Source organism: Ostrinia nubilalis, chromosome 26 (genome assembly GCF_963855985.1).
Source record: "Ostrinia nubilalis chromosome 26, ilOstNubi1.1, whole genome shotgun sequence".
NCBI classification, from domain to species: domain Eukaryota; kingdom Metazoa; phylum Arthropoda; class Insecta; order Lepidoptera; family Crambidae; genus Ostrinia; species Ostrinia nubilalis.
The window spans coordinates 4662183-4678044 of NC_087113.1; the positions used below are offsets into that span (position 1 = coordinate 4662183).

Genomic DNA, 15862 nt, shown 5'->3' on the forward strand with positions numbered 1-15862 from the left:
GTAGGGGTCGAGTTGTCCGGGTCAAGTTTTTGTAGGGTCGACCTTCGTTTAAAGTAGGTAAAAAATTAATTTAATCGAGTTATCACAGGGGTCGAGTTGTCACAGAGGTCCAGTTGACCCCGATGACAACTTTGATACTTATTGTAAACCATTTAGCTCCATCAATCAATGCCTGAACAGAATCTACAATAAATGCTCAGAGTAGTCGCAGGGGTTGACGTGTCGCAGTGTTCGACTTGTCACAGGGTCACAAGTATAAGTTGTTGGAGGGTTCGAGTGGTCGTAGGGTTAAGCAGTCGTAGGGTCCAGCCACCAGCGGCGTAAGGGAGGACCATTTTGGGGTGTCTTACCTCCCCGCTATATGTATACCCAACTTACTTACATTAAGGACTTATGACGGGGGGTGCTGTGCTGTGCTATGCCCCGGGTGCCAACCCATGCTACGCCGCCACTGTCCAGCAGTCGTGAAACCATTTGAAGTAAGTCAAAAGTGTTGAGTGTTGAAAAAAATCAAGTTGTCGCAGGGTTTGAGTTGTCGCAGGGGTCGAGTTGTCACAGGAGTCGAATTGTCCCGGGGTTAAGCTGTCGTGATACCCATTGAAGTTGGTCAAAAGTTATTTTGTATGTATTTTTTCAGGGTTGCTTATGGATTTTTATTTTAGATATAACTTTTTTCTGAGACACGCATGTCACACTTGAGCTGTCATATAATAAAATTATAGTATTATAAGGTAGGTATTAAAGTGCTACAGTTCTGGGGACGTTTTGTTACATTGTTCTTTTAGGAAACCATTCATAGTCATCATTACCATATACAAAGTGTCATCACCATAAGCCTAAATGATATGGTAATGATGTTAATGGTAATGACGAAAACGATTTTAAAATTATATAAAAATAATTGTCACCACTATTGGGACACCTCAATATCGCCATTTTTTTATTGTAATCACATGCTACAAAGTGCTAATTATTAGAAAAATATCGATATATTAAACTTACTAAATCGCACAAAATGGGAATGACGCGAGCCGATGACAAACTGCGAGTGTCTCTCGTTTTCGGAGTTTAAAAAGTCTCGGAGCTGCGTAAATTTTACGTGCATTCTGTTCTGTTACGAGCAACGAATTGAAGAGTGGGACGCGCGGACACTAGCGGGGATAAGTCGCGTCGCAGCCGCATTAAAGAACCTTTGATGCTGCCGCGATGGCTATGACGATTTCTCGTGACAATATTTCAATTCATGATTCCATTTTATTGGCTAATACGATTTCAATATAATTTTGTTATTTTGTCACGGTAAATATGTACATTTTAAATTTATAATCAAAATCTGGTCTGTGTATAGGTAAAGTAAAAAAAATTAAAAGACAACGGCAAAGGTCAGTACTTTTACTGTGATGGTAATGACGTTTAGTGCGTGTTTTCTTGATTATCGAAATAACTTGAAGTATTTAATCAATATGGATCATGGCGCCTTATGTGGAAACTTGTATGAATCGTTATTCAGAAGTTTAATTTACCAGAACTACAACAGTTTTTTTTTTATCGATCGGAACATAAGTTTTTTACTGTTTCGCGGATTTACCCATAGACAATCGATCAAAGTGACATCAATGACACACGTCTGATAGATCACAGACTAAATACTTCTGCAAGGGCTACTGGCTATTTTTTTTAAAGTTAGTTGACATTCATTTTTAGTTAGACACTATTGTTTGATGCCTTGACTCTTTTCAAATGGGCTAGTGAAATAAAAAAAGTAAACTAATTTTATCCATAGAGAAAAGTAATACATAGGAAATAGAGAACCCTCTCTGTCAAATTTTTGAACCTACTAATTGACAGCCTGGTGTTAAATTCCCTGTACTTAACCTACGTACGTAACGCTCACATACATACATAGTACACGCACACATACATACATAAAGTCCACGCACACATACACACAGTTCACGCACACATAGGCCCTCATAACCTTCAAAGAATTATTGTTTTTATGATGTACAATGTAGAATTTTTTCAAATCCATTATTTTGAAAATATTTATCTTTATGGTGTACGTATTGTATTATTTTCAAAACAATGGATTTGGAAAAATTCTACATTGCACATGGAAATGCAAATAAGTAAACAAAAACTTTTGAATTTAATAATTTTACTTTATTTATGAACACACATAATATTATACACCAAAAGCGTCTTTTCGCAAAGTTTTCAACAACACTAAAAAGCATTTGCACATTGAGAAAACTCAGATCACTTGTGAACATAACAGAAAGTTTCTTCGCGATTCACGAAGGAACGAACAAAACTCCGATGAACCAGAACAGCAGCAGGTACGAAGGAATGAACTTGAATTTGACTCGACGACTCTTCAATACTTTAATAGGGCCACAGAACACTTAAATGATGGCTAAGAAAACAAGAATGCATTTAACATAACAAAAACAACACCGGCCATTTTGGAGGAAAAACAAAGTTGCCATATGTTAAATAGTAATTTCTACTACTCTATTATGTAAATTGTAACAAAAAATGTCACCGTTCAGTTTTAAATTAAAACAAATTAATTTCATTTAAAAAAAGTTTTCAAATTGTAATTAACAATATTCTCAAATATATTTTAATTAAGAAAAAAATGAAAATATGAAGGAAACAGGAGCAGCGACATCTAGAGCGTTTTAGGGTAGTTAAAAAGTATTTGAATTTATTCACCGATGTCGCTGTTTGGAAGCAAGTTTCACTTCGATGACCGTTGTATGGAAGTTTCCGCACCCTGATTTTATCTGTGGTTTAGTTCAAAATGCCTGAATGTGATTGTGATTTACGATGGGGATTTTTTAATTAAATTTAATACATAAATTAGTGTTAATTCATAAATCTTTTAGCTAGTAGTAGTATTTAAAATCATCTTAGCAAGATGATGTTAACAATTCACGGACTGCCGTTAGGCGTAAGTATAAATAAATGGTCTACTTTCTTTTGTGGTTATTACTGTCAATAATCCTAATAAAATTTTGTATTTCGTAATTTCAGTGCAAATATCATGACCTGAAATCGTTGATTAAACAAGAATGTAACTTGAGTGACTTCATTCTTGATAATTTGGTCGGGGATGGCGACGCTAGCAAGAAGGTTCGCATCGGAGTGGCTGACGAGTCGGAGGGCTCGTACCTGATCAAGTGTTTGGACGGCTATCGCATGGGCGGCAACGTCTTGAGAGTTGTGCCTGTTGCTAAGCCTGTAAGTTTGTTTTTGTAACTATTAGATACATTTTAAAGCTGATAAATGACCCTGTCCCACTGCATACCGCCACTGCTTGAACAGAGTCAATTGTCTAAAGATACCACCTATGTTAAATTGATAATCTGCCTCATAGAACATTAACATTATTGTTTTTGAAAAAAAAATCTTAAATTGCAATTACACATCATGTTGTTTTCAGCTGATGAGCCAAGCTCCGAATAATTTTGACCAGCGCGGTGGCTATCCCCCTCGCAATGACATGCCCAATCAACATAACAACTATGGGAACCAGTCCATGGCTCCCATGGGTGGTCGGCCTTCGCCATGGGCCCAGAACACCAACCAGTGGTCATCGAACCAGCCGACAGGCTCCCAAAGGCCTACACACAACTTTGGGTATCAACAGCAGACAAATCAACCTTTTCAACAACAGGTGAGCTAAGAAAGCATAACTATTGGAACTTTTCTTCTGTATTTAGGAGATTCTTGTTTTGTTTGCTTGTATACTAAGTTAGCAAATCAAAGTAGCATTGAAAAAAGCAGAAGACATGTTAATTCTTGCTGATATTTTGCGACAATAGAACCTGCAAATCCTGCAATCTATGTATGCTAGCAGTTCTCACCCAATCACTGCACCAAAATGTAAAATTAAAAAGTTATTGCATTTTATTTCACAAATACACATTAGTAACAACAAATTGTGTTGTTTCAGCAACAACCGTCACCGCAGCTGAGAGGTGACCCCAAACCGTTTCCACAGAGAGACATGAGGAACAGGATGCCTCAGGATCAGTCGGGATATGGGTTCAATCAGAAAAACAGTGCACCAGAACCTAATGTAAGTTCCATATTAATTAAGTTATTTATTTTACAATTAGTAAAGAATTTAAAATTGATAACATTCAAAATCGATTAATTGATTGTTGATGTTTTGTTAATATGGTAAATGGTTTGATAGTAAAGTGTCAACAGTTTCTATATTTCAACATAATGATGTGTGCTATGATGAATAAAAATTAACACTGTGACTGCACAAGCGCTCAGATTTGGTCACTGATTGACTGACTTACCCATCACAAAATCTCAGAAACTACAAGTGTTAGGAGTCTCAAATTTTGCATGTGAGTTCCTTGTAGAACGTAGATGCTCACTAAGACGAGATTTTGCAAAATTAAACTCCTGAAGAGGTAAAACGGGATCCACGCGTACGAAGTCGTTGGTGACTGCTAGTACTCAATATGTCTAATGTGTAGTCAACTGTATCAATAAGTATTCACATAAAAGTTTCTAGGTGACTGACATAAAATTATTTATTACCTCTCCATTTTATTCTTAATACGACGTGCGTAAGTAAATACAATAAAAATCGACTATTGACGTTAAATGAACCGTCTGAAAATCGTTTTATTGTTACTTCGTGCAGAGACATTGAAATAACCTTTCTATAAACCGTACAACTAATATAAATGTGTGTATCTTTCTCCATTAGCGTCGCATGCTGCGGAACGTAGACTTAGTACCGAGTGGAGGCCGAGGAGATCCTCCGAGACCAGTGCAGCACCCACTGCTGCCATCGCAGAACCAAGCATCCGATCGTTTCCACGGTGACAAACCGGTGAGTGTCATCTCATCAACACTATTTAGCATTTTCCGTTAGATTTAAATAGTTCCCAGTTATAGCAAATTCTAAAAGAGAAAAATAACAGTTACTTTGATTAGAGTGAACATTTTTCTTATGGCTTACTTAATTTAAGCAGTTTTTGAACCAGCTCTTCTTCGTCGTTAAACTTTGAACCAGCAAGATACAAAAATAACTTGTTTTTCTATTAGGTTAACATTGTAATTACTGTCTTTTCGTCAACTCGTCTTATTAACACAACATAATCTAAATTGCTTTGTCCTCCTACCGCTTCAGCACTCACGAGTTGGCGCCACTGTCTTACGCCCGTATTCACAAACATTACTATGAGGTTTCAAAGTGCGCGTGGACGCACAGGGTGACACATGAACTAATCACAGAGCTCTGTTTATCGCTGTGCGTTAGATTTGCTGCTTCACTTATGCAAGCATCGTTTTTGAATACGTGCGTTAGCCACTAGCGAGCGACTGAACCTTATTCGCCAGTGGCGCGGACTAGCGAGCACAAATAAGCCCTACGCGTGATTGCATTTATTATGTTGAAGGAAATTTGTTCGCAGTTACCAATTAATAAGGACTATTTTCACGGGCCAAATCAGTTCGGAAACTCGCAACAGGGAGGTCCACCAAGTCACTTCCAATCTTCGAACCAGAACACACCGTCTTGGGGACAACAGGTAAGGTTTTACAAAACTGGTTTTAGGAATTTTTTAGTTTTGAATTTTAGGAATCGGTATTGTTACCCCGAAATATGCAAATACTGATTTTCACATACCTGAATTATTATTTTTACACATAAATGACACACTCTTTCAATAAATTGAAATGAATCGTAGCAAGTGATACACAATAAAATCGGACATTACAACAAAAAGTGAAACTAATTTCCAAATCCAATGTTTTTCTAGGAGTCTCACATTTTGCATGGGGATTCCTTTTAGAACTTAGGTGCTCAATAAGACGGGATTTTGCAAAATTCAACTCCGAAGGGGCGGGGTCCACGCGTACAAAGTCGCGGGTGGCCGCTAGTATATTATATTTGCTTTCGTATGAGTTTAATATTTGGACAGCGTGAGATTTATGTATTTAATTCAAATACCATGCTAAAACACAATGGGCGTGCAACACTTTTTGTCTTCACTTTTGATTTATTACCGGCTTTTATTGTCCTTTTGTTATTTTGTATTCGATTCAAAATTATTTAATATATTCAACATTTGGCTTCGACATTGAAGTGTTCCACACGTGTTTTTGCGGTATTATATTAAATCTATACTTATATATATAGTTTTTTGTTTGCTTGAACGCGCTAATCTCAGGAACTACTGGTCCGATTTGAAAAAATATTTTTGTGTTGGATAGCTCATTTATCGAGGAAGGCTAGGCTATAATTATAACATCAAGGTACAGTCAATAGGGGCGGAGCAGTAAAGAAAAAATTTGCAAAAATGGGAAATGTTATTCAAACTATTTTCACGCGTAGGAAGTCGCAGGCACAGCTAGTATCGTTATATTTTCGCTAACGTAAACAAAAACGCAAAAATAAGTTGCTGCGCAATGTAAGTGAAAATATACCACATGTGTTAATTGGGTTTATATTTACAAACTACCAAATTCTACCAGGTGTTTATAATTACGTGTCCGCCACTGTATATTGATCAATATTGATTTGCTGTGGGTGCCATGTTGGATAACCTTTTATTTTGGCAGTAATTTTACCTTTACACAGAAAACACTTCATTTTTTTTATTAAAAAAAGGTTATTTATTCACCGAGACAAGGTAATACAACAAGGTAGATGTTAAAATAACAGCGCAGCTTATCTCACCAGCAAAACTAGTGTTTATAATAATAATAATAATAATTTTTTTATTTCAGAAAAAAATATTTTCCATAGTGGGTTAGTAGTTACAGATACAGTTATTTAATTTGTGAATTTTGTTTGGATTTTTTCGTATTACAGATGCCTCCACAAAAGCAGCCTTCTTTCGGCAACAAGCTCCCGTTCGAAGAAGAGCGCAAGTACCCTCCATCCAACAAACGGCCTGATGCTGAAAAACCGGATACAAACATAAGGAATACCAGTGCTTACAAATCCTTCTTGAATGCAACCTCTGGGAGACCAGTTTCACCTCACGGTAGACGCGTTTCACCATCAGGGAGGCGTGTTTCGCCCTCAGGACGGCGGATTTCGCCCTCAGGACGGCGGATTTCGCCCTCAGGACGTCGAATTTCGCCACACGCGGGACGAGTTTTACCAGATGGCAGAAGAATTTCGCCACACCCAAGACCTGGTTCTCCAGGCAGGATGCCTGATAGAAGGTTGTCTCCTGGGAGAAGAGTGTCGCCATCAGGCCGAAGAATGTCGCCTGGAAGAAGAATTTCACCCGGTAAGCAGTTCCACATGTTTTTCTATTCTATTACATTGAAGCTAGCTAAATGGCTACATTGTATCGCTAAAAAAGTACAAAAGGGCCCAAAAAAATAAACTTGTTTTCCATTTTAAATCTACACCATTTTGTTTACTTGTATTAAATGTTTGTTTTATTTCAATGAAGTTCAAGCATCACTACGATCAGTCTCAATTAATTTTGAATTTGACTATCAATCTTTATCGATATTATTTTTAATGGAAAAATTATGTTGCTTATGCTAATTAATTTTCTCATATACATTTTTAGTATAAACATAGCCAAATTAATCAAAATTCATGTAAAAACGTAAACTCATTCCTCTTGATGAAGCAGGTATGTGATGTAAACAAGCCTGCGCCGTATTGCGCTAAGGGAGAAGCCACACGGTGCGGTGTCACTGCGGCGTCCTGCATATAAAAATCAATGATATGCCAGACGGTGCGTTCCGGCGCCGCACCGCAGGCACACCGCACTTCGATTGAGCGAGACGGTGCCGTTGCGGCGCCGCATACCACCATATTGTGAACAGTGATGCGGCAAAATGTTTGCGGTGCGGCGCCGCACCGCATCGTGTGGCTTCTCCCTAAAGCCTTGATCACACGTACCGAGCAAACGGGCGAGACTGCTCTCGGCCGAGTACTCGGTGTGTATGAACATTACGCCGAGTGCTCGGCAGAGCGCTCGAGTACGTGACTCGCTCACCCAAGACCCAACTGTCTCGACCGAGTAAACATTTTACTGTCTCGCCCGTTTACTCGGTACGTGTGATCAAGGCTTTCGTCAGGAACGTTTTCTGGAGGAGGCCATACCACGGCCATACTCCGATTCAAATCAAATAAACATATTTATGAAATGACCAGTATTTTGGCACATTTGAAGATCACAATTAATTATTCTATTATCACAGTATAAATAAAGTCCGTATTCCCCCAGCCCGCCGGCTCCCCGGCCGGGCTTCGCCCCAGGGTGGTCGTAAGATGTCTCCGCACAAGCGCTTCTCGCCGAGCCGTCGGTTGGAGTCGCCACCACGCCGCGACGGCGGTAGGCGCGAGTCGCCCGCTAGGCATGGCCCGAGGTAAATACCGACAAGACTGAAACATTATTTATTTTAAAACATTTTCAGCAATTTTCTATTTAAAAAATCTCACAAAAATCATCTTACGAGATGAGAACAACAAGAAAAATAAATGCTATGGGCGCGTGTCACGTGATGTCACGCAGTCACACTCAGCTATTTCCATACAAAGTTTAAATGCTTGTATCGTTTTTGTTTCCAGTCCAATTTTGACACTTATTTCACTAAATTTTAAGTTTTAAATATAGCGTTTATTTACGAATAACTAACAGCCCGCCCCGGCTTTGCACGGGTAGTTATAGGTATTTAACAAAGAAATTGAAATCCATGAACAGTTTGTATGGGAAATGTAATTTCTTTTATTTAATTTTCCAATGTTTTTAATAGCTCAGTATTCTGCTATTCGGGACCGAGACACAACAAATCAAAACCATGAAAGTTGGTCAAATCGTTCTCGAGTTTTATGTGTTGGAACAAACCTGACTTTTTTATTTAGGTATTATGAAGATTTATGAACTCTTAAAACCTAATGGATATTCCTTATGGCTATAATATAATGTTTTCCCCCAGATTTTCCCCCAACCGCCGTCCCGGCGACAAAATGGACAAGTTTCCCGACTCCCGCGCGGCCAAGCAAGTCCGTCCCGCCTACGAGCCGGAGGTAAGTGCCGTGCGAGTGTGCGCCCTACCGCTTCGATAATAAAGCTTAGTTTTCATTACACTAAAATTGAGTTAACGAGTGACGTGTGAACAGTGACGTTGAAAGATATACAAAGGAAGAATTTTATTGATGTTGTTTGATTAATTTATGGACTGTTATGTATAAAATGGATGGAGATAAATAAATAACGCAGTGTGGATAAATATTACAATTTAAATATTAAATAAGATGTAAAAGTAAATTGATATGTCCATAAAATTACAAAGATAATTAAGTTAACTTTTCTTGAAAGAACCATTCTTAATCTGTGTACAGAAGGAGTTTTGAATATAAATATGATGTATCAATGTCAATCAACGTGTATTGAGAAATTACTACGTCATCGGTATAGATTAAGAAATTAAAAGGGTTACTGAATCAACTCTAATGGAATCCTCAGTAGTTATCACACACAAAGGACAAAAATAAATGAAGAACTTTTTGAAGACAAACTTTTCTGTATCCATGAACAGACCAGCTTCATGACATCAGAATATGACATTTTCAGTTACACAACCATGCAAAACAGCTTAAATTACATAAAGTGAGAAACTTATAAGCTATGATAAACTCAGCTAAGGTTGTAAGACGTCATTTAGCTCGATGGACGGACGACTTCTTGAAGACTGTTAGCACTGGCTGGATAAAGCAGAAATGTGCTCTTTGCCGCTCTTTTTTATGCAGACAAGGCAGGTATTTAACCACAATCACACCTGATGTTAAGTGAGATGCAGTCTAGGACTGTACGTACCTGCCCATTAATTTTATCCTTAGGAAAGTTTGCGTCCGGCACTTCAACAATTGAATGATATGATGATGAGACACACCTAGATGTAGCTAAAACAGCTTGGAAATCAGATTATTCTCGGATAATAATGAAAAAGGAAAGAAAACACTACAAATAATGAATAAGGAAAACACTAGAAGTCACAAGGAAACAATATTTACTAAATTAACATAGTTCTTCTTTTCAAGAATGCTATGTATTTGAAAAAATGAACTGTGTTTCCCCTTATCCCATTTTCAGTTTGACCGAAATACTGCATGCAGATTGTGAATGGATAAAAAGTGAAAGCAAGAAGTTTGGTTAGTTTATTGTTCACTTGCTTACCAAGGCATGATCTTCATGAATATCGTTTTGTCTGGACAACTAACAAGAAATGGAATTCCCTGCCTATTGTTTTCGCAGTTACAACTTTTTGAACAAGAGAGAAAAAGCGCTTGCCATTGAGTATAGACTATTTTATATGTAGGGTTGCCAGATTCCTGAAATCTGCTTGTGTTTTTACATTAAACAAGGTATTCTATTTAAGATTTTACCGGGACTTCGGAAAAATATGACGTAATTTCTTTTCACAAGGCCATTGTTGTATAGGCATGAACTTGTCTCTCGTCTGGCAACCCTACTATGATGAATTGCAAGGAAAAGTATATAAAGACAGGGTTATAAAAATAGAAAGTGTATTGTAAAGAATTTGCAAATCGGTGGCATTTCTGTTTATCATTAAACATATTTATTCTGTGTCCTTGCATCGAAAACTTCCGATTGAGAGGTGTTCTAAAATCTTGGATGCACTAATACAATCTTGATAAAAATAATCCTAAGATATCCCTAAAAAAACCATATAGACTGGTCATTTGAAAGATGTGTTCCAAATATTAGCTGTTGTCAAAGAGTAATGTAAAAGTGCTCAGCTATCAACAACTATTGAATTGAACACAATAAATGAAAAATACGCATGAAAGCTGTTACTTCATTAATTTGTTTCTGACTTACCACCGATACATGATTTTAGTGTGTGTGAGATGAATCCGGGAACCAGAAGTGATTTAAATTGTGTATGAGATGAACCAGAAGTTTAAAAACTTGTATTCTTTATCTTTAGCCTGTCCTTTGAGCAGACTGCTGGCTAAACTGACTACAGCTCCCAATTCTCATGGCGACACGAGAGAATCGACCATTCCACACAACAATATAACGCAGTTTATGTCAACTAACGGGGAACCTTTTTAACTAATCCTTTTTAATGGTTTCATAGTAGGCGAAAATAATGTCAATACTTTGAAGGATGGAAGAAATCATAAAGCAACAGATATAAATGACTCTGACTTTCTACAGCGCGAATTATTCTTATTAATGGCCTTCAATGGTGCGTATAAGAAGCACACTGGTTTCGCAAACTTCAAGAGACACGCACAGAAGGGTATAACTTAAATTCTTGATTTATACTTACATCGCTATTATAAATTATGGACTTCACGAGAACTGGGGGCAACCAAAAGCAAATCTATTGTATATCTAATGGAAGATCCCAAGAGTTGCCTTTTTAAATTACCAGAAATTACTAGAAGGTGCTTGTTGGTGCAACATTGATGCAATTCACAATTGTTTTGAAGTTCGAATCGGTGAGGAAATCTCAGAATGTTGAAGAAGTCAACAAAAATAGAGAATATGAAAAACTATACGTTTACGTAAACATGCGTGATTTTTTAAATTATAGCAATACCTTCCTGACACAAAAAAATGAATTTACATAGCTGGTGAGATATTGAGAAGACATGACATTAAAAATCTTGAAGTTTAAGGAAATTCCACGAGGATACTATACGAGGATATTGTTATTTATTATAGTTTATATAGATGTCGCTGAATGTATATCTTAAACTGTTCGATCCCCGACCACAATTCACCCCGAATGACGATCACACCCGGTACTTAACATTGTCACAGATCTTTTACCGTATTTTATATTTTCGTGTTTGCAAAATTCATTTCATTTTCAGGCTTCCAATCAAGCTATGTACTCGGGCGGTTACCGTCCCAATATCCATGAGAACGTACAGTACCCCGTCGCCGGGGCCCGCCAGGCGGACCAGCGGGGCTCGTGGCAGCAGGACAGGGACAAGGCCATGTTCGCGTCTCATATGAAGAAGCAGGACGAGGAGAGGAGGGAAGGGAGGCCGATAGTCCCGCCCAGGGGACCAGAAGCGGTCGTCGAACCCAAGCGAGCGTCGCCTCTCCGCAAGTCGCGGTCTCCTCGCAGGGACGCGCGGGACCGCTCCCCGTTAAGAGACCGCTACCGGCGCCACTCGCCCTCCCCGCGCTCCCCTCGTTCCCCGCGCCGCTCGTGGGCGCTGGAGAAGCGCCGCAGCCCCGAAATCGCCGACGCTCCCCCGCCGCCCGTCTGGCCCGGACAGAACCCGGACGAACCTTTCCCCCGCCCCAGCTTCCCCGAGAAGGACGACCCGAAGAAACACCCGACCTGGGACCGCCGCCCGTTCGACGAACCGGACGAAGCGCTGAGACGGGACCGCGACCGGCGCCCGGCCCCGGAGGCGCGGCCGTTCACCGAGCCGGCCCCGGCGATCCGGATCCGGACCGATCTGGTGTCGAGGGAGCCGATGCCCGCGGCCCGCGTCGAACCGCGCTTCAAGCCCGTAGGGGAGAGATACTCGCCCAAGTTACCGGAGCCGAGATTCGAGCCGCGCGAGGAGTACAAGCCGGACTACCGGCGCCCGGACAACGGGCCGGAGAGGAAGAATTATCCCGCGAGGGAGGAGTTCCGCGACTTTCCGAGGGGGGACGACCGCGACAACCGGCGACGCGACGATTTTCCTAGACGCGAGGAGTTTCCCCGCCGTGACGATAGAAAGGAGCCTTTCCCGCGCCGCGATGAGCGCCCCGACCAGAGAAGGGACCACGACATGTTCCAAAAGGAGTTCGAGGACATCTACAAGAGAGCCAAGGAGTTCAAACAAAAAGTGGAGGAGATGCGGCGTCCCGATCACAACCGGGACGACTTCAGGGAGGACCGCCATCGGGACTTGGAAAGAGCTGACGATCGCCGCAAAATGCTCGAAGACCACCGCCGGGAGATGCGCGACGAGGCGCGTCAAGACTACCGCCACCCCGACTTAGATCGCCACAGACCAGAAGACCGCCATAGACTAGACGACCGCCCGAGGTCGCGGCAATCGGACGAGTTCGCCAGACATCGTGACGTCGACTGGAAGGACGATAAACCTAAGCCGGTCAAGCCGATGTCTGCGGAATCACTAGCGAAACGCGAGAAAGCCGCCGAAGAAATCGCCTCGAAAATCCTCGAGAGACACGGCAACTTTGGAATGAGTCCGGAAGTCCGCAATCGCATCATGGTCGAACTGAAGAACGTAGTCACCGGCATGATCAACCACATGTTCGGATACAAAGACGTGTCCTTCATAGAGACTGTTATAAAGTTCAACGCGAAGCACAACGATCGGGATGAGTACAAGATATTCCAGAACGTTATGGGCAATTTCCCAAACCTGCCCAAGACAACCAAAAGACACGCGGAAGGTAAGTGTACATCAAAGTTTATGGTGGTTTAGGAACGTGCGTAGATTATGGTTAAGTCCGGTGGTTACGGTTTCAGGTCTTTAAAATAAATAGCTGTACGTATTTTCATAAAAGTAGCTATTAAACTATTTTACTAATTGGGAAATAACCGTAAACGTTATAACGATTTAAAAACTTAAGTATTTTGTGTTTTAAAGTAGTAGTGCTAAAAAATACTCCGCCTAAACATACTTATATCATGTTTTAATACAGCTTCAAGTAGCGGGACCTGACCTCCCTTAAAGAAGGGTGTGGGCCTAGATAGGTCCTCTAACAATGTGATTGTCCATTTAAATTAATGTGGGGAAAAAACAAAGGAAAACATGGGAGTCGAAAATGATAACATTAGGTGGTTAGAATCTAGAAGAAATTTATTTATTACCCTGGTCATTATATTGCTGGCATATGAAAAAATTCGATAATTAGATAAATCTTTTTACTGTCTCGTGGTTAAAACTAAGACAAAGTGTAATTAATAAAATAAACCTACCTATTTATAGTTTGCTAAATGTTGTAAACTAGATGTGTAAAATATCATTGATTTTTCAGATGACTCTGAAATTCCCGCGAAGACATCTAGACGTTCGCCTGAAAACTTGAAACAAGGTATAAAATTATACACTTATTTTAGTCCTAATTTTTTTAGCAATAAGAAAATCTATAATGGAATGTACCCATTTCCACTTTTCCAGATGTTTCTTCGACGATAATACCCGAGCAGCAAAGTAAGTATATTTTTCTAAGAAAACCTTTCATACCACACAGAACTAGGTAAATCTATGGACTTTTTAACCCTTCCAGATTGGGACTTCAATGTCGCCAACCAGCAGAGTTTGATATCCAACATGATGATGCAACAAATGCTCATGAATCAAGCGCCGATGATGGTTCCCAACCCGTTCGGTGTAGAGATGGCCCCGGTTCCAACGTTCATTCCGCCCCAGCCCGTCGTCGACGATTCGATAGAGGACGGCTACAACTTGTATCTATGCAAAGAGGATTTCAAACCTTTCACAGACATCCAGGCCGACTTTCTCAAAAACTATCTAGTCCAACAGTTGGTCGCCGTGTCCGAGAACTACCAGGGCTGGGCGCCCGACATCACGCTCAAGGGTTTACAGAGCCAGTTCAGGTACCAGGTGCACACCAGGGACGCCGTCTCAAAGGAGTGGCTGCTGACCCTCGACTTCAGCGAGTTTAAGCTCTTCGACGTTCTAGTGTACACCAAAGAGGAGCTCTGGTACGAGCGCGCCGCCATCTGGCTGCCCGGCCATTCCAGGTGCCGGAACATCGAGCCGTTAAAAAAGCTGGAACTGCAAAACAAAAAGCTGGAGGGCGCGGACATAGGTAAGTGGAAGATGGTGAAGAAAATAGTCAACATCAAGGGGACCAGGGTCTACGTAGACATGCCTCCGTCGTCCGCGCGAGTGCTCGAGAAACACAAGATGCTTCTCAGCTACGAGCTTCAGAAGGTGAGCGTGTACCTCAGGGCGGTCGCCGTGGACAAGGACGCCTTCGACTCCGGCCTGAGGGAGCCCTCGGTGACCGACAAGTCGGAGATCGTGGCGGCCGCGCAGAACTCCTCCATGCCCTCCCTGGGAAGCGACCCCAGCATCGTCAAGGTAACGCTGAAAGGTTCCAAATCGTTGAGCATCGTTCAAGCGCGGAAAATCAAAGAGAGCATCATTTACAATCTGTTCAAGTACCACCAGAGCGGGGGCGGTTTGAGTCGAACTGATTTCGTTAAGTACGGGTTCTGTACGCCGAACTGTTTCGGGGTGGTGCCGGAGAACGAGGAGTCCAAGCGTTGGTTGATGGGGCTGGACATGGGGCGCCTGAACAAGCAGCCCGTGGTAGTAGTTGGCGCCGACGAAGCGAGGATTCGGTTTTTTAAGATGACGATAAACGTGCCGAACGAGCACAACATAAACGCGCCGCGGATCTGCGAGCGATTGCGGCAGAGCAATCAAGGGGTTAAGGGGTTGAACTTCCATCTGTGGAAGCCCGCGTCGTCGATATCGTTCGACAAGCACAAGGCGCTGCTAGACGTAGAGATAGACGCAGAGTCCGTGGAAACTCTTCTCGGCATGAAGTTCCGGTTGGACTATGTCGACGACCGCCAGGTCATGCTTGTGGCGTACTTTAAGTCGGAGTATAGCAGCGGCAGGCTGCGGGAAATACTCGACAAGTACAAAGCGGAACAGACCGACAGCTACGATGTGGCCAATATGGACATATCTCAGTCGGAGTCCGATGACGACATTATTTATATGGGTGAGCTCTGACGTAGGACGTTTCGGGATTTTAACCAATTTATCCTCTAATTTCATTATGATTGCGCTTCTAACTTAAACCATATTATGTAATGTGATTGAGGATGACTTTAGTTGTTACATTAAATTAAGATT

General features: G+C 41.2%; 1 protein-coding gene across 1 annotated transcript; it reads left to right on the forward strand.

Moving 5' to 3' along the window:
* Nucleotides 1–2809: 2809 nt before the first annotated feature.
* On the forward strand, nt 2810–15801 carry LOC135084531 (uncharacterized). The gene is made up of 13 exons (XM_063979298.1): nt 2810–2956; nt 3040–3246; nt 3449–3682; nt 3962–4087; nt 4739–4864; nt 5448–5564; nt 6851–7277; nt 8235–8376; nt 8947–9037; nt 11861–13415; nt 14004–14060; nt 14147–14179; nt 14256–15801. The coding sequence occupies exons 1-13, from the start codon at nt 2924–2926 to the stop codon at nt 15737–15739; spliced, it is 4632 nt and encodes a 1543-aa protein (XP_063835368.1). The 5' UTR covers nt 2810–2923; the 3' UTR covers nt 15740–15801.
* The last annotated feature ends 61 nt before the right edge of the window (nt 15802–15862 follow it).